The sequence below is a fragment of the Squalius cephalus genome (assembly GCF_949319135.1).
Source record: "Squalius cephalus genome assembly, chromosome: 5".
NCBI lineage: Eukaryota > Metazoa > Chordata > Actinopteri > Cypriniformes > Leuciscidae > Squalius > Squalius cephalus.
The window spans coordinates 34,855,904-34,881,111 of NC_137126.1; the positions used below are offsets into that span (position 1 = coordinate 34,855,904).

Below are 25,208 nucleotides of genomic sequence, written 5' to 3' on the forward strand. Positions count from 1 at the left end.
CAAGTGAATACATGATCAGTTCTTCAATTACACAATTTAATAATTACATTTAAATCAGCTTCATATTATTGTCATGCAGAGCATTTCATCCAGAATAAACTGTGGTCTGGTGGAACATTAAAAAGATTATTAATTTTATGTCAGAAAGCCACAGCACATATTATCCTTACCACGGAGGATGAATTACTGTAGGTCCCTGTGCTTCCTCGCATCGGGAAATTACAGTGCCGTGTTGATGGGGTTAGGAGTCACGGACGGTCACAAAAACCTTGGGGGAACAGGGGTTAAATTAAGTCGCCTTTCCAGGAAGGTGGCCCCGGGCTGAGGATATGGGTGCCAGGGTATACGGCTCTGGCTCTCTGGAGCTTTGTGATGCTGACTGGCACAAGTGCGGCAGAAACATTGCTCCGATTTAGCCTCTGACTGCAGGCCTTGACTGGTGGTGAACTAACATGCACTGACAGACATTCCACCCCCTCTCCCCACAGCATAGTAATGTCAGAGCAAGCAAGAGAGAGATGGAGCTGTTTACAAACACGCACTCTAAAAGCAAATAACCACTATAGTGGCGCAGCGAATAGATGCACATGGCAGTGTGGGGGACGGGCCAAGGGCCGGATTTACCTCATATTGTGACATACACAAAATACATTTTTGGGCCCCAGCCCAACCCCAGTAGCTGACATACATACTGTACTAATATCTGACCGATCTAAACTAAATAACCTAAAATGATGAACTATGGACATACTAGTTTTAAGATATTTTAAATTTTATTCATTTATATAGTAAATGTCTTAATGTGTTTTACAATTACAGTGAAGAAAAAAAATGTATATATATATATATATGTTTTTCCTCATTGTAATTGGGCCCCCCCTGCATGGAAGTGCGAGCATAGACACGTGCCTAGAATGCCTATGCCGGGCCGGATGGATGTACCTTGACAACCTGGATGTCTCCCACTGGCTAAAGCCTGGGCTTCATCCATGCTGGTGCTAACTGGAACAGACAGCAGCTAATCTATTCTGCGCTCTCCTCATTCACAAACCTACTCTATATGACTCATTCCATTTATGTTCGTGACCGTGTATGAGCATTAAGGTTAGTTGTTAACAGTGCTTGAAGAGAAAAAAAAAAAAAAAGTGCCAGAGGTTCCCCCTCGGTTGAAATCGAGCTCGGGGAGTGGGGGGGTTGGACCTTCACCTTGTGAGAAGTGCCTGTGCGCATAGGAAGGTGGGTGTGGGCAAGTTTCAGGTGCATTGAGGCAGTTTATCTGATTGGACCGAAGACATTTCTTATCATATATGGAGATTGTAACAAGGTTTGTGTTCAAGGAAGGAGGAGGCGGGAACCGGCGAATGTTTAACATAATCTTTAATCCAAAAATTGCTTTTTATTTCTTCAACTTGCGAACCCCCTGCAGTTCTCTTAAAAACCCCCAGGGGGTTTCCCAAACCCTACCCTATAATCTGTTATTTATTTATAAATTACAGAAATTATGCGTAAAGAATAGAATGTATTAATGCGTCAGGATTTATTTTTCTTCTAATGCCTTTTGTCGAGTTTTATTGTAATGCTCAAAATCTATTTGCAAAAAGAAAGAATTATAATAGCATTAAAGTTTTAAATGAATAGTTTCATTTACAGTGGAGACTACAAGGTTCAACAATGGATTATTTTCCCTGATAGCCAGTCGGGCCAGTAGTTCCTACTTGCCTTGAATCAAATAAGAATAATCTATGTTTATTTCAGGCAATGCATTTTTATTGTTTGCTAAAAATATTTATAATTTCCATTAAAGAGATTTCTTTTTTCTGTACAAACCTGGAAAGTATATAAAGATTGAAAGCAACTCCATGAATTCATAAACACACTTGAGTGTTCCATCAACCTGACCTGAGCCAGCAGGCCATCCTTATAATGAGCCGTGCACTAGCAATAGAAACTTTCCATCACATTTCATATATACTTCATCTTCACATGCAGTTATTTAGTAGTGAAACCATGTTATGGTTTGGGAAGATTGTTGATCTAATGTACATCTACAAAAACATTTGATCTCTTCACTAAGTGGATGTTCTTAGAAAACACAAATGTGGAAAAACGGATACCCCTGATCGTTTCAGGCCTCCAATGGATCTGCTTTTCCAGTGCAACGACACAGAACAGGGGCTTGGAGGATTAGATTATTTATGGCTCTGGTGAATTGCGGTCTATGGGGCCTAAAAGGCACTTACCTATATGCCAAAAATAACAATCAGGCGGACGTAGATAGCTCTGCCATCCTTTAAGCAAACCTGAGTGAAACTGAAAGCACATCAAAGCTTTCACATTGAACTTAGGGATGAGTTATATATCTTTTTTTTTCTTTTTCAGGCCAGTCCCTGGACTCTGTTGGGATGGACAGAGCTGCTTTATTACACACTGTCATTTGCTCACATTAACATCACCCCACAGACAGATCCCTTTTGGGAGCATTCCCCATTTACATTCCATTATTTAAATTTCCTCATGAGCAGAATTAATGACTCAGACCTTCTGATGAGGTGCCGCTGTTGCCGGCATCACTTAATTAGAATAATCTATCTCTACGGGTCAGGATGCATGAAAGGGGAGCACAGCAATGGAACGTTTCATTAGAAAAGTTCATTATCAAATAAATGGCTTTGACTCGCAGAGAGACCGAAGGTGCAGAGGTGCTTAGAATGAACATGGTTGTCTGAATATCTGTCCTTTGAGAGGGAAAGGAGGACAAAAAGCACAACAGCTGATTTCTTTTTTTCTTTTATTTTGGTATCTAAGGTAAAGTATCAGAAGCATAGTGGGATTCTGCCAGGCAATTTCATGTCATGCAGCAGCTTAATTAGTGTCGGAAATGGGACGTCTGAATGTTAATTACATTTAATCAAGGCCTGTGCTCACTGCAGAGTGAATTATGAACCTGTGTCATTCATTGCAGCTCAAATGGGGAAATAATGATGTCCCAAAGAGAAATGACCCACTAAGAATATAAAAAAAGCATATCTACTGTAAATGAAGGTGAAAATCAAAACACTGTATCAGAAGTGATTTTAAGTGTCTTTTATTTTTTTTAGACACAGTAGATCACATGACCCAGAGCACAAAGAGGGAGAGAACAGGATTTCTCTCTTTAAAGGGAACACACACTGGTTCCAATGAAACAATGCATAAATTAATTCTTCCATCTTTGCGACAGAGCAGTGATTATTTGTGCACTGAATTGTTTTCGGTTAATAATAAAATCTTTAATTATATACATTATGACCGATTACATCCGACCACACTTGGCTAAATAATATGTTATGTTTTGCTCAAGAGATCTGGCTTTGATAAAGTGTTATGTCATGTGTCAAATATATTTAGCTTTTTCCTGATTGCATGAAGGGATAAACCTATTTCTATAAAGAGTAAAATAAAGAAATAATACTGTACTGACAGTCAACCATTATCACAAAAAAAAAAAAAAAAAAAAAAAAACCCGTCAGGTGTCCTTTATCAACCTAAAGGAGTTTATTTCGGGATAATGATCATGTATGTACATTAACGTACACATTTTTGAGATGATATTGGTTGAAATTATTCTATTAGCTCAACTGCAGAGACAATAGAGAAACAGAGTAAAGGATTCCTGGATTCCACAACTGCCATTATGGAGAAATATTGGGCAGTTGAATGCAACAATTTAATTGAATTGAATGCACCAATCAGAATCAAGTATTCCAGAGAGTCATAAATTAATATATTTTTAAAGTAAACTGCTATTTTTACTCAAAAAAAAAAAAAAAAAAAAAAAGAATAGAAATGCAGAAAGTGCAAATCAATAATGATCATTGAATAATTATATTTAATATCTTTTAACATACGTTTTTAATAATAACAATAATTTTCAAGTATTATTAGAATATCATTAAAAACCAATTATTACAGTATGTTTGTACACATCTTCTAACCTGTTTTCACAGTGGCATGTAAAAAGAAACGGGCATGTAAAATAAGTGATGGATAATGAAGGATTAGCTGCTTGATCTGTGTTTTCTGATCTTCTTTTGAAGACTTATAACTTCATTTTGTCCAAAACTTCAAAAATGTATTAAAAACCAGACCAGAAATCTAAATAGGCTAACATTAGCTTACAAATATTCTCAAATGCCCATTCATCAAACAGCTATCTACAGATCACACATACACACACAACAAACACATCTAGTAAATTTTGTTTCTGTAGAACCCTGCCCCGAATGCCCATATTTTTAGGCCAAAAACACATAGATATTTGTATAACGTGTATTGTTTGCACACAAACAACAAAGAGTGCATACAAATGAGAGACAGAAAAGTAAAATGTGGACAACAGTTTCTATAGAGTGCATTCTCTTTTTACGTCAACTTTTGTTATGATTTTAATGATTCATTTGGCAGATTTTTGGATGGATATTGCTTAGCTGAGAAAGTGACCACAAGTACGGTATTCAGTCATGCACACAACAACTGACTGAGTTTAGCTATATAAACTTCTGGCGCAATAACAGAATAACTAGCAGATGGGTGTCACTGGATGAAGTCACATCTCCTCCAGAGATTCAGAGCCTGATGTCTGTGTTTGAGTCATGAGGAGGTGAGCTGCTGTAGAGGAGGCTGGGAGGTAGAGAAAGGGTTCGGGATGACTAAAGGCTGACTTTAAGAGGATCTTTAATCTTCTTTTGCAGTCAAGTTGAGAGTAAGACAACAGAGTAAAAGAAGGATAGAGAGAGAGAGAGAGAGGGAGAGAGAGGGAGGGAGGGAGAGAGAGGGAGAGAGAGGGAGAGGGGGGGGGGGGGGGGGGGGGGGGGAGAGGGAGAGAGGACAGAATAGAGGCAGAAAATCCCGGGCAAGCTGATCACAGCTTGTCTGACATCAATCCAATCATCTAGTTTTTCCCCATTGGCTCACTGGACACACAGCTGATTTTTTAGGCTAAAAAGAGAAAAAGAAAGTTCAGAAGGTCAGATGATATCTTATAATGCTCATTACAGAGAACCACTGTAGAAACCAATTTTTTTTTCACCTATCCAACCCTGTAATCTAATCGGAAAGCTCAAGGAAAACATTTCAGATCTCTGCTTTAGGGCTTGGAGTGGTTGGTGTTCAATCCCGTGTCTCTATCAGACAGGTTTAAAAGCTAAAGTCAAAACACAGTACATGTACCCCGCACTCAAAACAAAAGTACCCATCCATTTCTCACTGTAATGACAGGGCTGGAAAATCTGTGAAATTTCACTGGAACAAAAGATAATAATGTGCTGTGTAAAAACATGAGGGTGTTATGTCATTACACATTACCATAACCCGAACTCTAATGCTATACCACCAATGCAGCTATAGGGAGAGAGAAAAAAATAGATCTTGCAGTAAAAAAAGGGGGAAATTTTGCTTGAGGTCTGTAATTTGCCAGCAGAATCATTTCTATTTCCTGTAAACCATGTTCACGTCTCATTAAATATTTACAATGAAATGTAAAAAAGTGGCTTTTACCCTTGAAAAGGACAAATCTTTAAAAGTAACACAGTAAAACGGTGGAAAATTGGTGATATTTGTCTTCTGGTTGTCAAAGAATATTCTATTGCTCCGACGGTTTTACACTGTAAAACTTGAATCAGGTTAGCAATTCAAGGATCAAGCCATAGCCATTAAATGTTGTCATTTAGTTCAAGTTGCTTATAAACTGAGTAGAATTTGTCGAATCTTGCAAGTTTCTAATAACTTGTGTCCAATAAAATATCCTATATTTTTTTCTGGATAACACCACAGTTATAAGGGATCATTATCCAAGAGTTATGCTATCTCAAGAAAATGAGGCATTTATATAGCGCTTTCATATGTACTACTGTACACCCAAAGCGCTTTACAATCATATCAGGAGATCTCTCCTCAACCACCACCAGTGTGCAGCATCCACTTGGATGATGCGACGGCAGCCACAGTACAACGGCGCCAGTGCGCTTACCACACACCAGCTATAGGTGGAGAGGAGAGAGAGTGATAAGAGTCAATTCAGTGGATGGGGATTATTAGGAGGCCATGATTGGTAAGGGCCAAGGGGTGGAATGTGGCCAGGACACCGGGGTTACACCCCTACTCTTTACGAGAAATGCCATGGGATTTTTAATGACCACAGAGAGTCAGGACCTCGGTTTTACGTCTCATCCGAAGGACGGATGAGAACATTCTATAAATTCAGAACATTCAAGAACATTCTATAAAGTTTGAGATTTGTGGGCACTGTTGATTCAGTTATCAAGAAGGAGAGGCTGTAAATACCTAGATGTTGCTAGAACAGGTAGTCATTTAAAACTCTCCTCACAAGCAAGATAAAGACTTGGTATGGAAGCCATGGAAAAGCAGCAATGAGTTGTAAGAGCACCAGTAGACTACAGTATATCAAGAGCTCTGCAGAACACTTGTCTGCAGGTGATGGTGAAGCTATTACTCAGAAAGAACCATGTCATAAGAAAGTGATTGTGTCTGAGCTGCAATGTGAGGGATAAAACTGATTAAATGATCAACATCCCTCTAAACCTTACCTAAAGCGGAATGGATGGTGAAAAAAAACAAGATAATCTGTTTTACCATAAATTCAAGCTTGCAGGACAATGACCTTAAACATTAGATCAGATTAACACTGGAATGGCTCAAGAAAATGCTCCAATAGTCTGATGTCAATCCAACTAATATATAAATCTGTATTTGAAAACACAATAAACTGTTCTTGCTTTGGATAAAAGCATTTGCTAAGTGACTGAATGTGAAAGTAACCACTTTAAAACATCCATGACAGTGCGCTATTTTTTTTTTTAAATAATGTGTAATTTTTTCAGTTCTTTGAAATGAAAGTGTCAAGAAGGTGAAATGAGAGACTTGATAAAGGTTCTGGTTTATAGTGCACCGTATGTGATTTGTAACCAAAAATCAAAAGCAGAAATAACATGTAGATGGCTCATTATGTTAAATTAAGCCCACAATTAGAGTAACGCTAGAACTGATTGCATGGAGCAATAACAGCAACAGCGAGAGCACTAAATGCAGCCCTAATCTTTGATGCGCTCCACTATTGTTACAGCCAACATGAGCCAGAACGGACACAAAAACCCTGCGAAAACACCACTTCATGTGACATATCGAAGGACTCTGCTGAGGTTCAGGTCACTTGATACAGTGAGAGGGAGAGGACTGTTTATCTTTGCCATAGTAATGAAATACCCCAGATGCCTCTTCAAAGGGCAATTTGCATTCCAGGCCTCAGCACTAAAACCATCCTTCATTTCCAAATGCCAGGCCTCAGAGGATTATACACATAAATTCTGTAGCACACAATCTTTTTAAAACAGCCCAGTAAAATCTAGGAAGACCCCCACCCCCAGTTGTCAAAAGTAAATGAAAAGCCTTCAATCAAGACTCTCTCATTGACCATCACTTGAGTGGCTAATTGTTTCATAATTGCTTGAATGCAGTAAAAAGCTTTTACAGTTTTTAAAGTTTTACATACTGTGGCATTCAATATACACTAGATGTCGCCTTGGCTACGGCAGTTCATTGGAACGAATGCCGTAGGCAAGGCGGCATCTATTCTAGAGTATATATGTCTACTGTATGCACCAGTCTGCGCACACGTCACACAGCAGGATGCGCGAGCGCCCTCAGATCACTTGGACGTGGCTGTGTACAAGAGTTAAAAAACGATATAAATACTATTCGTTTTCTCACACAAACCGCTCGTTTCGTGTCTTAGGCCATCAATGTGTACTTACGATGGGGAATTGTTTAATTTGGACGATGGGGAATTGTTTTAATTTGGACTCTGTGCATGCTCTTTGAGACAGTGACCACAGACCTGCATTATAGGACTGACAGACAAGAACGGTTTGACCTAAAAATATCAAAATTGAAACTACTGCGGAAAAAAAGAGACACCTACAGTACATCTTGGATGCCCTTGAGGTAAGCTAAAACATACCAAAATTTAATTTCAAAGTGAACTATCCCTTTAAGCATTACAGCATATCTTTATATTTGACTTTTTTTACTGTTCTACGCATTTAAATGAACAATACACAACTTTGGAGAGTTACATTAGTATATGCATCACATGCATCATTTTTAAATGTGCACACAGAACCTTGGCCTTTCTATCCCCATCTGTGGTCTTCTGCACAAATGAATCTGATGGTTTAAGGTAGACGCATGGTTGCCTGTGATCACCTTATAAGAGCAGATCTGTCATTCTACACCAAGACCCACTGACATTAAGAAGAAAGTCCTAAAGTCATATATGGATGCATAAAATGTTACCTGAGCAAGTAGCATAAACTGCCAGTAGTACATTTTACCTAAAAAAAAATCTGTAATGCACCTTTAATGCAGAACAAAGCAAAAACATTAAATGGGTAATGGGTCATTGGATATCATTCAACAAAAAATAAATAAATAAATAATAATTATTTTTTTGTCATAACACAAAACATTTTTGTATTTTTGTATTGTCTTTATTGCGATTTGCTATCAGCGGCCAAAAATAATCCAAGCACTGAAATGCATTAATTTTGCATAATTTTTTTTTAAACTCTTTTATGACAAAAGTAAGCTTTATCCTATTTCCAAGATGTTTCTGATTACTTAACAGGTCAAGCTCACAAGCTGAAATTTGTTCTGCAGAAGACAAACTGTAGGCCTACCTTCATCATGATGTTTTCATACAGCATTTGAACTTGTTGCCTTTCCACTTAAAATAGCTGTACAAAACATGCCATCCGTAGTTAATAATTTACAGTTCTCACATCCCAAATTAAGCAAAACGAGGTAGCCTGGAGCAAAATATTACATAATAATCTTCACAGCTTTAGGTCCCACGTTCAAACTAAATTGCTGTTGCCAAACCAACGCTGACCTCCATCCACCTTCTCCCTCCTACCTTCCCTTCTTTCCTCCCTCCAGTGTTATTTTCAAGTGCTGAGCTTAAGTACAGCGTAATGGTCCGATTTACACCCGTGCAGTGTTTTATGGTTCTACCTTGCAGTGTAATTGAGATTCTGAACAAATACATTTAACAATTTTATATTTTAGTTTTGTGAAGAAAACTTATTTAATTTAAAGTGTTAAATGAAACAAACATTTCATAAAATTTCACACTGACATTGTACTTTTGATCCTGAGACCCTGTCAATTCCATGGACTGACACAGGGTCATTCATGTGTGATTTCAATAACACAGACCTCTGTATGAGCAGGACTCGGGTAGCAGGACCCTAAAAGTAAATGAGTTGCAGTTGTGGTGATTCATTCTTCTCCTAAGGCAATGCTCAAGCAGCTTCCCTATTAAGCTTCTGAGTGGAGGGTGGGTGTCTCAGGATAGAGACATCAAAGAGTCATGGTCTGATCTTCTGCAATCGCAGCTGTGATGTAAAATGGAGGAAGCACTTGGGGCATACAATTTGCATTGACGTTGTGGGATTCTGTATGCTAAATGCTGTTCTTCATGCGTAGCGTCCTCAGAATGGATCTGCCCACTATAGTGATATTTCAGAATTTTACAGTCATTTACAGTACATAAAAGTAGTCAATACTGATTTATTTATTTTTTAATTTTTTTAAATGAAAGATTCATTGAGTTCATTTCTGTCATGGCAACTCTGAGTGTTTGACACGGTAATGGACATGAAAATGTTGATAGATCTGCTACGCTGCTGCTATTGGTTATTGCTGTGGCTGCAGAGCAAGTACAGGACTTGCTACTGCCAATACATACACGACACGCTGCTGTGAGCATGACAGACATACTGCTGCTGTACAAAATAGCATATATGAATTACCCATAGAAGATCTATACAGGTGGAGCTGGGGAAGGTGGAGGGTTTCTGAAAGCGCGCTGCAACTGCTACAGCAAATGCTGACCGAGTATTTGAAGGTTGAGCAGCGAGCTCATTGGCTACTGATACAGCAGGAACCAATTAGCTGTGCCCTATAAAGGAATGATGTGATTGCAAGCAGATTGAGTAAAGGACCTATCAGCCCGCGCCATCTAGAGTTCCATGACAGAACTTTGTTTTAATAGAAATTCAGCTTTGTGTTAAATGAAGAGGCTGTTTGGGCTTGTTTTGACAGACCTGGATGCTTATCTAGGATCTGTCCAGTCTAAAATCCAAGATGGCAATCTACAAGCAAATATTACATGTAACAGTTTAATATGAACAATAAATAATAAACAAAAGATAAACTTTTTGGCAAAATGTTTCCATGAAGAACATTCATGGAACTTTTCCAGTGCACCGTTTTAGTGGTTACCAGGACAAAATCAGCAATGCCATTGAAGAACCATTTTTTGTTCCCCAAAGAATCTTTTTTTTTTCTTAGCGTAAAAAAACATTTAAATAATTGAAAACACCATTTTAACTACAGGACAAGCAGTTGAATGGATTGGATGAGAGCAAAAATGGAAATTCTGTCATTATTTATTACTCACTGTCATGTTGTTCTAACCTGTATGGCTTGCTTACTTCTGTGAGAAAAGATGGTATTTTGATTTATTTATTTTTCTCTCCACACAATGAAAGTTAATGTTGGCTAATGATGTTTCGGACTCCACTGACTTTCCTTTTATTTCTTCAAAATACCTTCTTTTGTGTTCCACAGAAGTAATAAAGAACATGAGGGCGAGTAAATGCTATACTATCCCAGGAGAGTAGTAGTCACTTTTAAACATTTGTCTTCTCCACATTGTAATTTGTCAAGACAAGTAGCGTATAATTAGTTAAGCGGAGAAGAACATTTTTAAATGTATCAAATTTATTTCAATCTCTCAAAAGGCGATACTCATTTGACATGATATAAATCAAGTCAAAGCAACTGGGATACAAACATATGTTAATTTAAGCAAAAATAACTTTTTACTGTGATATAATTTTGGGATTAATGGGACTTAAGCGCAGAGTAAGGCTGAATAAAACAAAAACACACCGCTTCTGTCTCTGTTTTTATCCTCTGTCACACATAATAAGTCTCATCACAATATGAAGCCAAAAGCAAACAATTTTGTTTGAAGACTGTCTTAGGCTATTTGTTCAGACTGTAACAAAATCAATACTTCATGTTTTATCGCTGCTTGGAGTGTAGACATGTTTATTTTACACAGAAAAATCAAGATTACCCTAGGGAGCTTACTTCTTGTGTGAGACAAACAAATCAGCCAAGATGGTGTTTGGAAAATGGGGCAAGCAAGATTGAAGGCAAATAGCTTGTTGCAGACAGGATGAGACTGGAATCAAAGAGCTGTCAGGTGGCTGAGCGCACGGAGACATATCTTCCTGGCTGTAAGGTTGCTGAGCAGGAGAATTGTAGGGGGAATGAGATGATGGACAGGAGAGGGACCAGGGTGAAAGGATTTCATTAACCAACAGGGTTAAAAGCGGCAGTTGGGGTAGAGGAACATTGATGAGAAGTTCATAAGGGAGGCATTTTATTGTATACTGTACAGTTTAATGTACCGAACATCACTTTTAATAACTTCAGCTGAAAAACAATGGGGACAGATGAGATTCCTAATACATTTTATTGGCACTTTCATTACCGTTAAGTTGTCGTTTGCGACAGGTAGTAAATTGAGATTTGTTGTCGCCATGTGTGGGAGTCTTTTTATTTGAAGGTAGGGTAGGCAATTTTTGGAGAGGCTAGCAACAGCAAGCTAGCTTTGAAAGCATAAGATCAAAGCACATAGCATTACAATAATAATGAATGTAAACATCTTAAAAGACAAAACTTGTACGACAAAACTCTGACTTGTACCACCCGACTGCTGCCGATTAATTTCCGTGAAAATTGCGCATAATTGCGAGTCAGAAGACATTAACAGCTCTGAGTAGAATGTCACGGGTTGCCATCTCTTAAATATGGCATGAAGGCAGCATAAGCTCATTGGGTCACATTCACTAATAATTGCGTGGATTATTTAGTATTTGTACGCACAGGAGAACTTCTCACGAAAAAACTCCACCTAATTCATAACACGTTCGTACACACATGAATTTGTTCTTAACATCATTCTGATGTTAGTGAATTTGGAATATTCTAAATGATCGGCCGCGCACAAGCTCAGTAATTTGCATAAAACATGCCCAAACCATCTTCAAGTGCTTTCCGCACATGCTTTCATCATTCTCGTCAAACTTGCCGCTGTTTGCAGACGTGCTCTCGCCCGATCCTTGAGCAGTGTCAAATGTGCCATTCTCACAATAAACACCTTTTATACAGACCCAGATTACAGACCTCTCATTAGACAGCTGTACACACGCGTATACCCGCATTATTCAGAAAAATCTCGCAGCTGAACATATAATGCAGATTTTCCAATGCTTTAACTGTATGTATATGATGGAATGTATTTAAATGAAATGAAATTGTATTATTTAATCATTTTATTATATAATTTTATATATGGGTTATATAAAACAGTTAATGAAACATACTTCAATATAAATATAGTTGTGTTAGGATGAAATATAACTTCTTAACAAGACAGTACAGAGTAAGTGCTTTTTGCGTACGTGAGGTTTTAGTTATATTTTTTCGTAAATTTAGAATCAATTTTATTACTAAATTTCAGGTGAATCGTGATTTGTTCTTAAAAACGTTCGGATGCACATTTCACGCACACATTTGTACGTACGCATGCTTAGTGAATGAGATCCATTGTTTTGGTTCAGGAGGAACTGTAAATGGTGGCTGTTGTTTGTTTGTGGTGCTCAGTGACTGTCGGTCTACAACTCTGCATAGCTTCATGGAAAATGCTGTTGATGTCTGCGTGAGCAGGGTGTGCAGAGGTATGAAAATGCATACATTGACAGGCAGGTAGGACATCCTATATATATCCTATATATATATAACAATTGTCTTTGTATCTGTTTTCTACAGTTGATAATGTGATGAGAGACTGACAAGCAAGGCATCTGCTTTCTGATAGACTCATTAAATCTGTATTATCAGGTCTAACAATATAAATGCAACCTAAAAGATGTTCAGCTGTCCATTTTGTCATTAATATAAATATATAAAATATACAATATAAAAAAATACTACATGCATTTGTTTTATTTATTATTTAGAACTATTAATTCACATTAATATTTAACTATTATTTTTAAGTTAAATAAAATGTGTGTGTTCAAATTAGTTTTTGCTGTGGTATAGAATTGATAATCGTGAAATTTGTCTGTTGGTACCAACCACTGAAATTCTGGAACCATGACAACACTGGTAACAAATGTAACTAAAAGCTGTGAAAATACACCACATACAAACTACAGACTAATTAAAAAATGAATACTGGTGGAAAGGATTACAAAGAATGGACATCATTATGGGGATATTAAAGTCATTTTTCACTGTAGAACAACAAATATTTTCCATAAGAATGTTGTTAGTTCTTAGACATACTTTATGACAAAGGACATGAACACAGTGGGAAACAACAGTTGCAGTTACCAGTTATCAATTTTTAGTGAAACCCTTCAAAACACCAATCAGAAGTGATGTACACTGCATAAGAGAAAGAGTGTTTGTTGATGATGGGAATGGAGGAAGGTGTGATTTTGTATGTAGGAAGCATGCTGTTCCTGTGCACATGCTTTGATGGTGGGACACTGATGGATGGTGCAACAGGAGTGTAGTGATGTCATGGTAATGAGCCTGTCGGCCAGGCTTGACCTATTGATACTGGAGTTGAGGAGGAATGAGTCTTTTTCCTCCTCCTTATTCTGTCCATATCCTATAGCCTCTATGTCCTTTCTTTATCATCGGTCTTCTCTGTGTTAATCTGAAAATCACAAGTAGGCCTACATAGAACCCTGGTGTCACTGGCCACTTGCTTATGAGTGTGTAACCAGAAACAATGTATCAGACCAGAGCCACTTTATTCAGACCAGAGCCACCTTCAGAACTGCCTTAACCCTCTGGGCTTCTTCGTGCAAAAATGCACGAAAACGTTTACGTTTTTAATTTTTTAGCTTCATCAGAGGGGGATGAAACTTGGTGACTTTTCTTATATTACCTATGTGAACACACAAAAAAACCAAGGAGATGATTCAGATATGTTAAAGGGTCGTAAAAAAAAGGTCACACTTAGCTTCCTTCGTGCAAAAATGCACGACCATAGGAAATGAATGGGAAATATGAAAAAATAGGAAAACTCAGAGAAACTTTTGGTGGTACAAACCACAAATTAGCCACTGTGCAGAAAAAAAGTGCACAGCAATGAAGGGGTGACACTCTAAAACATCAAGAGTGCAAATATGACAACCCCCCCCCCCCACACACACACACACATCAAATTTTGCTCCAAACTATATAAAAACTATATAATCATAACTCCAAAACTGTAGCAAGGAGAGTCAAAAGGTATGTATCGTTTGAAAGAACTCTTTTTACTTTTTTTGAAAATATAAATATAAATATAAATATAAATTAGATTACATTTGGACATTGTCCTGCCGAGAAACTGCTGATAAAAGACAATATATATATATAATTTTTATTATGATTTTGCATATCTTTCTTATTTGTCATGGAATAACTCAGGAAGGAAATAAGGTAGGAGGAAAATTCTTTTTTAGTGAAGTCCCTCTACATATGAGCTGCATCTGGATACATTTTTTTTGGGATAAAGGAATCAAAAGTTACAGCATTTGGAACAGAGATAGCCTTTTTGTACAGTCTTTGACGCCCCCTCATGGGCAATTGTTTCTCCATGAAGAATATCTTGTCATAAAAGCAATAGATTATGTTAATTCTGGGCTCATTTTAATTGTAATAATATGCTGTAAAAAATGAAGTGCCATTTTCAATGATCTGTGAATGTTTCATGAGCTGTATGATGTTTTTGACACATTGCAGTACATTATTTTATAGATTATGAAAAAAAGAAATTCTATTTATCAGCAAATAACTCAGCAATACTTGAGATTTTTTCAAAGTGGATACATTCACTGTAAAGTTCAGACTCTAAGCTTTCAAATGACATCAACTTTGTGTTAATCAAGGCAAAATTTTTGAAAAATATGGTAATGAATATTTTCGCAGCTAGATGGCGCCTGCTGGCGGTACACTCAGTTTTAGAGGGATTACTCAGCACTTATTAGGAGTTAATAAATGTGATCAGATGCATTAAAAAGCTGAGATCCTAAGATTTAAAATGATATATAATTTGTGTTGTTCCATTCAGTGGTTGCTTAGTAATTTGATTTTTTATTTCCGAATGGGAATCAAAAAAATAAAATAAAATAAATTAATTAAAAAGCTATAGGCAGCCTATAGGCAGTTATAGGACATTACACACATTTATATATTTTTAAAGCCACTAGATGGAGCTCTTCTCACTTGAACATTTTTTTTTAGGCCTGCACTCTATTTTGATGTGAAATGTTGCATTTATTGAAAAAATAAAATAAAATAAAATAAAATAAAAAATATATATATTAATTCTAATGGAAAAAATAGTTCATAAAAATTATATAATTAATGCAAAGTATCATAAAAATCTTTAAAAATTCTAAATAATAATAAAAAAATATTATTGAACAAAAATATATTTCATTGGTTTTCCTGGGGAAAAAAAAAAGTTAAATTTTAAGGCTTCGTACGTTTTTGCACGAAAGGAAGCCAAGTGTAACACATTAATGAAGCAGCCCAGAGGGTTAAAGGGTTAGTTCACCCAAAAATGAAAATTCTGTCAGTAATTACTCACCCTCATGTTGTTCCAACCCTGTAAGACTTACGTTCATCTTCGAAACACAAATTAAGATATTTTTGATGAAATCTGAGAGTCTAGTCTCACTCCTAGGCTCACACATCACACACATGACCAGCGTCGGCCAATAGTGAGCCTACGTGGTGACGTACAACACAGAAGCGCTGCGCTGTTACACTACGTGAATTCACTCAGGCCCACACAAAAGAAAATGAATAGTTGAATAAAGTCGTTATTTTTGTTATTTTCCCCCACAAAAATTTGTTGTGTCACTTGATAAACTTATGGTTGAGCCACTGTAGTCACTTGGACTATTTTAACAATGTCTTTACTAACTTTTCTGGGCTGGCAAATTTCTATCCCATGGAAGCCTATGGAGGAGTGAGACAGCTCTCAGATTTCATCAAAAATATCTTAATTTGTGTTCTGAAGCTGAACGAAAGTCTTAAGGGGTTGGAACAACATGAGGGTGAGTTTTTCATTTTTTCATTTTTTCATTTTTTCAATTTTCATTTTTGGGTGAACTAACCCTTTAATTCTTTGTGGCATAATTCAACAAGGTGCTGGAAACATTCCTCTGAGATTCAGGAGAGGGATCTCAGATGAGGTCAGAGATGAGGTCCATATTGACATGATCGCATCATGCAGCTGCAGCAGATTTGTATTTATATATACAATTGTTTGTGTATATACAGTACACACACATACACACATATATAAATTATATAAGCCTATATATTTGTATTTATATAGATTTGTATTTATATATGCAATTGTATGTATTATATATATATATATATATATATATATATATATATATATATATATAAAATACACACAATTGCATATATAAATACAAATCTGCTGCAACTGCATGCAGTTGCACACACACACTACTAGACACACTACAGTATTACTAGATAATACATACATCAGCAATGCCATGCCCCCAAATAAACCTAAGAAACATGTGTTCCTCTAAATTAAAATACTCCAATGGAGAGTGGATAATACAGAGCTGAATTTAATTACTCAATATAAGGTTGTTCTCAATTTGGCAGGGGGAAACATATTTGGCTTGTTGGCTAAGAGTGTGTTTGATTGAATGGAGAATGGAAGGGGGCAGGGGGGTTCATTTAGTCTGTTGGAGGACATGCAGTGTGTGTCTATTTATCAGCAGGCTCATCAGTACTCTTATCACACATACACACACACAGTTATTTTGAGTACCATAGCACTGAAATAGACCTCTGTGGTCAGCTCAGGTCATGCCCAAATATCTGATACAGTTTCCTGTGTGCAAATAGCTTTGGTTTTGGTCTTTTTTTCCTGTCAGCCACTGCAAGGATCAGTGGTTTATGGAAATCATTTTCAACAAGTTATTTGCCACAGGAAAGAATATACTACTTAGTTTCAATATGCTACTCAAGTTTTGATTCCGAGTTAAAAATCAACAAGCAAATATATTGTTGTTAGAGCCATTTTTTTCCAATTAAGGCCTTATAGAAGCTTAAATCTTTTTTTTTTTTTTTTTTTTTTATCTTTTAATGACCTAGAGACAGTCTTTTATGCCTTAATTTCAATAAGGCTTGATTGTTGTAATGCCCAACATGCTGGTGTCAACCAGTTTTCCCTTTCACGTTTGCAACTGGTTCAAATTGCTGCAGCTAGTTTCTTGAAGGGGAAAAAAAGAGGGAGCATATCACCCCTGTCTTAGCACATGTGTAGGATTGAAAATAATACAAGATATTTTAAATGAACAAAGATATTTGTTTTACTGTTTCCACCCCCTCTTTCTACCACAAGGACCATTTGGAGTTCCTAAAGGCACAGAGGTTTCTGATAGTGATCTAGGCCTGTAGGCCAATATGTTTGTACTTTGGAGGTCGATGAATTGTCACACCTTGAGTATGGTGGGGGAAGTGTAATTATCTGATTGGTCAGTTTGAATGTCTCACATCTGGGTTTTAGTCACATGGTCAGGAAAGGATAAAAGAATATTGAAACTGTTGCTCTGTCTCTTCTTCTCTGGGTCCCTTTCTTGGGGCTCTTTCTCTTTACCGCCTCCTTCCTCTCTCTCTCTCTCTTTCTCTCTCTCTCTCTGGTAACATTTTTCATATATGCTGCGTACAATTAATAATATAAGTTATCATCATCTCATACATCTATTTTGTAACTATTTTAAGTGTAACCATAATCATATTTTGTCATTAAACCTTTTCAATTACAACTAATGTGCTAACTAGTTTTGATCATAGACTGTAAAAAATATGGACAAAGCGTCTGTGACTTCACCCATAGACTTTCTGAAGAACGGTTTTGAAGCCGTTTATGGGGGGTATGGGCGGCGCCATCTTGGAAAATCTTGGGAAATCCTAACCCCGCCCACCTTCTGGCCAATCCATATATGGGTAAAGGACGCGAGTCCGGTTATTCTGCAAATGGAACAGCGCGCGTCACTGAACTTGCTCTGCTACTCCGGTTATCTCTGTATGTATATTTTAGGCAACAATAAAACGAAATAAGTTTTCATTTAAAGAAATCTTAAACATTATAGCCACACAAATGTGGTTCAGGCAACGCGTATTGATTATATTCACTGCATATAACGTTAGCCTATTTATAACAAAACGAAATATAAAACTAACCCTGCCTCTTTTCGTTTAAATATAATATAAAAATATTAAACATTTTAATATGGTCCAGGCAATATGTGCATTTGTACTAAACAACAGATGTTGCAGTAAACAACATTACAGATCATCTTCGTTGTATTAAAATTTAAAATGACAAAACTCAACCCAGTCTCTTTTTGTTAAATTTCAGTTTTATCAATATTAGCCATTATAAAAGTATAAGTAAAAGGTACAAGAAGCTATACAAAAAAAGCAAACAATTCAGTCAAACATACAAAGTCAGCGCTCTAGTCTAACCATACAACGGTAAAGTTAAATAGCTTATAAAGTTATGAAATTTCACTTAACTTAGCCCTCAGCCAAAACGATTGGCCAGGGAACAAATTATAGATTCACGAGACCAAAAATCGCCCGTTAGATATACACAAGACGAATTATATCTCATGTTTAACCACTACAAAGACGCCAGAGTCAGCGGCAAACGTCAGAACGACTAGCCGAGGAAAGGCTGTTCCCGGCGGGGTACATGAGCGCCGAGCGCCCGGTGATCGCCTGCATCTCACAACCTGAATAAAATTTTCATAAATCTTTATAAATAAACCACAGATTTGAGCTTTAAACAACTACATTCTCGCCTGAAAAACTCTTAAAACTACATTTCATGATACAAAAACAGAAGTATTATATTTCAACTGTATATTAAAAAATGGCGCTTCTTATGTTGTCATTCTCCTTGGCGCAGCCTATGCTCATTGTCAGCTGTCAATCAAGCTGTCAATCAAAGTTAACCACGCCCTTATTTGGCATACATTTTATATCTAAATACTATCTAAACTAACGAGTTAGAAAAAAATTCACCTCCCTCACAGTTGTCAGGCACTCGGAACCTATCGAAAAATACAATAAAAGTCCATGGGACCAACCTGTAAAAACATGAATTTAAGCTTGAACCACTGAATTGATTATAATGTTTTAACTTTTGTATTTAAAGCCTTGCATTGCCTGGCTCCAGTTTACATTACAGATCGTATTTGATCAAATTTTGTCTGTTCCAAAAATTTAAATTCTCACCCTCATGTTGCTCCAAATCTGTATGACTTACTTTCTTACGTGGAACACGAAAGAAGATATTTGAAAATAAATACACATGTGGGAATGTGTATTGATATGTACGGAAGGGCAGTGCTAACCCTGCTCCCTGGGTAAAAAGCGGAGCTAACCCTGATTCTAAATTACAAATGTAAAACGTTACTTTCCTGTGTGAAAAGCCCTTCTGTGTTATACAGTAAAATATCATTTTTATAACTGGATTCCGAAATTCCTTCTGCATTACAGGGCAGACTATATATGTGCAACACGCCAATGTCCAGCTCTGTTTGTTTGGTTATACATTTTTGTGTGCCAATATGTACACTCACCTAAAGGATTATTAGGAACACCTGTTCAATTTCTCATTAATCTAATCAACCAATCACATGGCAGTTGCTTCAATGCATTTAGGGGTGTGGTCCTGGTCAAGACAATCTCCTGAACTCCAAACTGAATGTCAGAATGGGAAAGAAAGGTGATTTAAGCAATTTTGAGCGTGGCATGGTTGTTGGTGCCAGACGGGCCGGTCTGAGTATTTCACAATCTGCTCAGTTACTGGGATTTTCACGCACAACCATTTCTAAGTTTTACAAAGAATGGTGTGAAAAGGAAAAAACATCCAGTATGCGGCAGTCCTGTGGGCGAAAATGCCTTGTTGATGCTAGAGGTCAGAGGAGAATGGGCCGACTGATTCAAGCTGACAGAAGAGCAACTTTGACTGAAATAACCACTCGTTACAACCGAGGTATGCAGCAAAGCATTTGTGAAGCCACAACACGCACAACCTTGAGGCGGATGGGCTACAACAGCAGAAGACCCCACCGGGTACCACTCATCTCCACTACAAATAGGAAAAAGAGGCTACAATTTGCACGAGCTCACCAAAATTGGACAGTTGAAGACTGGAAAAATGTCGCCTGGTCTGATGAGTCTCGATTTCTGTTGAGACATTCAGATGGTAGAGTCAGAATTTGGCGTAAACAGAATGAGAACATGGATCCATCATGCCTTTTTACCACTGTGCAGGCTGGTGGTGGTGGTGTAATGGTGTGGGGGATGTTTTCTTGGCACACTTTAGGCCCCTTAGTGCCAATTGGGCATCGTTTAAATGCCACGGCCTACCTGAGCATTGTTTCTGACCATGTCCATCCCTTTATGACCACCATGTACCCATCCTCTGATGGCTACTTCCAGCAGGATAATGCACCATGTCACAAAGCTCGAATCATTTCAAATTGGTTTCTTGAACATGACAATGAGTTCACTGTACTAAAATGGCCCCCACAGTCACCAGATCTCAACCCAATAGAGCATCTTTGGGATGTGGTGGAACGGGAGCTTCATGCCCTGGATGTGCATCCCACAAATCTCCATCAACTGCAAGATGCTATCCTATCAATATGGGCCAACATTTCTAAAGAATGCTTTCAGCACCTTGTTGAATCAATGCCACGTAGAATTAAGGCAGTTCTGAAGGCGAAAGGGGGTCAAACACAGTATTAGTATGGTGTTCCTAATAATCCTTTAGGTGAGTGTATTTGTGTGTGAAACTGTTAACTAGTTGAGGTGGTCCACAAACCTCCTGAATACAGATCAGCAGACAGAGAACAGAACACCCCCAAAACATATGCTACTGGACCACAGGATAGGGAAGACATCCAATATGATGATGAAAAGGCTGGACATCTGACAGCTATGTAGGTGGAGTGAAGCTGGACGTTTTAAAGGACTTTAAAAAATGTAAGACTTTAAAAGGACTTTAAGATATAAAATAGCAGATTTTTTTTTCTACTGAGGAGAATGGTCGAAAGATTTTTCTTAGTGATGTACTGTAGAGTTGACTGATAATGTAGCCTTAAAGCGAACTAAAATCTCAATTTTGGATGAGCTCCTAATGTTTGCACAGCTAATGACCCGCACGTGTGTGTAAACAGAGGAACTGGGGTCAGCACCAAAATTATGGAGTAATTATTTCAAATACGCTTGGAGCAGAGTGTTGAAAGAAGGGGGAAGCTCCAAACAAAAAGATTAACTGCCAATTCAAAGTACTGAAAGCACAAGACTCATAAAGACAAGAATACAGTAGATTTAAAGCAGGCCTCATTCACGGGTATATCAATGGGAACAAAAACTCCACTTTAATGATCAATAAATTCAAGAGCAATCCAAAATGCCCTGGAACTTATCACCACTTCCAGGAAATCTATTTAGTACACTAAATACTCCACGTTAGACATTCTACTAAATATAAATAACTTTGCAACTATATGTCAACTAGCAGTCAATAGAGTGTTAGTAGTCTGTCTGTTTAATATCTGCAATCACTTTATTTTGATGGTCCCCCAACAGACATTCTACCGACTATTAGTCAACTTAATCTACCCTAACCTAACAGTCTACTAATAATCTAATGAGAGTTAGTTAGTTAGTTAGTTAAATGTCTAAGGTGGACATTCAAAATGAATTGTAACGGTTTAGTCTCCTTTAGTATCATCATCATCATCATCATCATCATCATCATCATCATCATCATCATCTACTGTGACAATTTATCTCACTTTCATTGATAGACATCGAACGCAAAACAAACACAAACACAATGGACTCCATAAGCAGAGAGTACTGCCTATGTAGATCTGCTAAAACCAAATATAATATTCTCCCAAAGCAAACTGTGGTAGTAGCAAATTTTCATATTTCAATTAACTGTTGATCACAACTAATTATATTATAATATAATGCATATATGTTTTTAACTATAATAAACATACCATTTTAGTTAATTATATTAAAATAAAAGGTTTTATTTTTAAGGTCCAGGAGCTTTAAATACTATGTGTGGATTGTATCAGTATTTCTGTGTCTTGTGACATTTCCTTAAGGTTTAATTTTGTGCTTAATTTTCCTCACAATTTCCACACACTGCTCTGGACCAGAATTTGCAGTGGCAATGAGTAAAAATAGCTGCCCACTGCTCCGGTTGTGTGTGTCCACGTTTTGCAGTGCGTGTGTGTGTGTGTTCACAACTCGCTGCTCCTAATGTGTGTGCACTAACTTGGATGGGTTAAATGCAGAGGGCAAATTCCGAGTATGGTTTACCTTACTTGGCCTTGACATGTCACTTTCAATTTCACTTTCACTTTCACTTAAGAGTACACATTTCACATTTGCACTTACTTATTTTGGTGCTTGGAGCCCTGCAGGTGTGCATGATACTGTGCCACTGAATTCAGTGTGACACTGCAGACATCACATGTGTAGCAGCGTTTTAGACCTACACGGAAAACAGACACAAACAATTTTGTGTTATTAGTAAGTACAAAAATTCAAATGCACATAACCTAACATGGCAACCAAGAAGCTGTGAAATCTCATCACGTATGTCTTTCTATGACATTATCTTTATAGCATTTAGAGGACAAAATGTAATATTTTATTTTGTTATATTTGGGTTGTGACATTAAAAAAAACAAGCACTCTTGTTTTGTCCACGGCCTCTCCACCATGCTAAGCTAAAAGCAGAATGGTCAATAAACCCTTATCATGTCATTCCCGAGAACAGAAGGACAAACTGTGGAATGAGATAACACTGGTCTCGATCTCTCTCAGTCAGCAGAGGCTCACACGGGTCACTGCTCGGCTATGTTTCGCAGTTCTGCCTGATCAACTCTCCTGATTACTGTACCCTGAGGGAATGTGTGTGTGTGTGTGTGTGGAGAGAATCAATTAAAGAAACATAAATATAGAAATGCCTTTTTTATTTATTTATTTATTTGAGTTTTTAAGAACTACTGTGCAATTACAATGGAAGGTCTCTCCATGAAAAGAGATCAATGTCGAGGGAGGGGGGACCTTTTGAGGAGAGGAGGCTCCTGTGTTCTCTCTTGTGTGTGAGTCTGTGTCAAGTGACATTATAAATAATCGAGAATACCATGCGGCTTGTAATGCAGTTTGGGATACTGATGTTGTCGCACCTGTAAGGGCGAGAGAGGGGAAGCCAGGAACCAGGTTGCTCTTATGCAGCTATGAAGGAATATGAAAAGAGTGAAAATTGGCTGAAATGAAACAACACTTCATATTATTATTCCGTGTTTGGGAAACCTCTTTGAAACTTTAAAGCTGCTCATAATTTTAAGTATAGTTCATAAACCGATAGATGACGCTATTAAATTTATCAATTACAGCACTTGTTAGGTTAAAAACATCTAAATTAGAATGAAAGCATTAAATTGAAATAAACTTGAAGATAAGTACAACTAAGAAAGCTAATATAGTACTAATTCACAAATACTGTATAGTGTCAAAATATTTTGCTTCAAAAAACAACCCTGAATGTGTGGATGAAAAAATATTCAGGGGATAAAATATATCAGTGAATTCATTTTTTTATTTGTATAAATGTATACATTTTTTTTATTGTGAATCATTTATTCAATCAGTGAATTGTTTTTATTTACATAAACTGTAAAAAGTTATCCACTATTTATTTACAAAACATATACATATATATACATACAGTACATATACACACACACACACACACACGTATATACAGTATATATATATATATATATATATATATATATATATATATATACAGTATATATATATATATATATATATATATATATATATATATATATATATATATATATATATATATATACAGTACTGTGCAAAAGTCTTAGGCATGTTAATACCCCCACCCCCAAAAAAATGGTTTTAAGTCAGTTATTTATATCTTTTGCTGTAGTGTGTCAGTAGGAAATATCAGTTTACATTTCCATACATTCTTTTTGCCATTAATTGTAATAATCCAGTGAGATTTCTGTATGCACAAGGAATCTGACAACAGCCGGTATGATCTGATCTCACCATCATCGAGTCCGTCTGTGATTACATGAAGAAACAGAAAAAACTGAGACAGACTAAATCCAGAAGAACTGTGGGAACGTCTCCGAGATGCTTGAAGAAACCTTCCTGCAAAGCTACAGTACTGTGAAAAGTACTGGCACTTGTGTTAAAATGCTGTAAAGTGAGAATGCTTTCAAAAATAAAATCACAAATTGAATTCTATTAACTAATTCAAATCAATATGGTGTAACGACCCTTTGCGTTTAAAACGGCTTTTGTCGACGTTCCCGCAGTTCTTCTGGAATTAGTCTGTCTCAGTTTTTTCTGTTTCTTCATGTAATCACAGACGGACTCGATGATGGTGAGATCAGATCATACCGGCTGTTGTCAGACTCCTTGAAGTGAGCTCATGAACTTAATGCATTTTTATTTAAAGTTGCTAAATGCCACGAGTTGCCATGAGTTGGGATTTTTGCCTACAGCATTTCATTTTTGCTCAGGTCTATGTTTATTATAAGTCACTCACACATATATTGTAAGTAATGAACTATTACTACTTGATTTAAAATACATTTAGATCCACATCATTGGTTATTTTTATTTATTTATTTTTTAAAACTGTAGTGGTGGAAAGTGGTGGAAATGACGGTTTATGGTGGAAAGATTGTTTCTGTTTATTTTTACTTAAATTGCCAGTCCAAAATATTTTTAACCATGTATTTTATTTAACATATATGAGTTGAACAGTATACCTAATAGTTTTAAAAATAATGATTACAAATGATATGCAAATGATATGAACCTGCTCAAAACATTCATATAAATATAGATAAATAAAA

General features: G+C 36.9%; 1 protein-coding gene across 2 annotated transcripts in view; it reads right to left on the reverse strand.

The window, feature by feature from the left end:
- Positions 1–4,856: 4,856 nt before the first annotated feature.
- Positions 4,857–25,208, reverse strand: part of zmat4a (zinc finger, matrin-type 4a) — a 115,010-nt gene continuing 94,658 nt past the window's right edge. For both annotated transcript variants that reach the window (XM_079870895.1, XM_079870894.1), the window contains exons 6-7: positions 22,693–22,789; positions 4,857–4,977 (exon numbers count right to left, since the gene is read on the reverse strand). In XM_079870895.1, the coding sequence (XP_079727021.1) occupies positions 4,950–4,977; positions 22,693–22,789 (125 nt within the window). In that variant the 3' untranslated portion in view covers positions 4,857–4,949. The remainder of the gene's footprint in view (positions 4,978–22,692; positions 22,790–25,208) is intronic.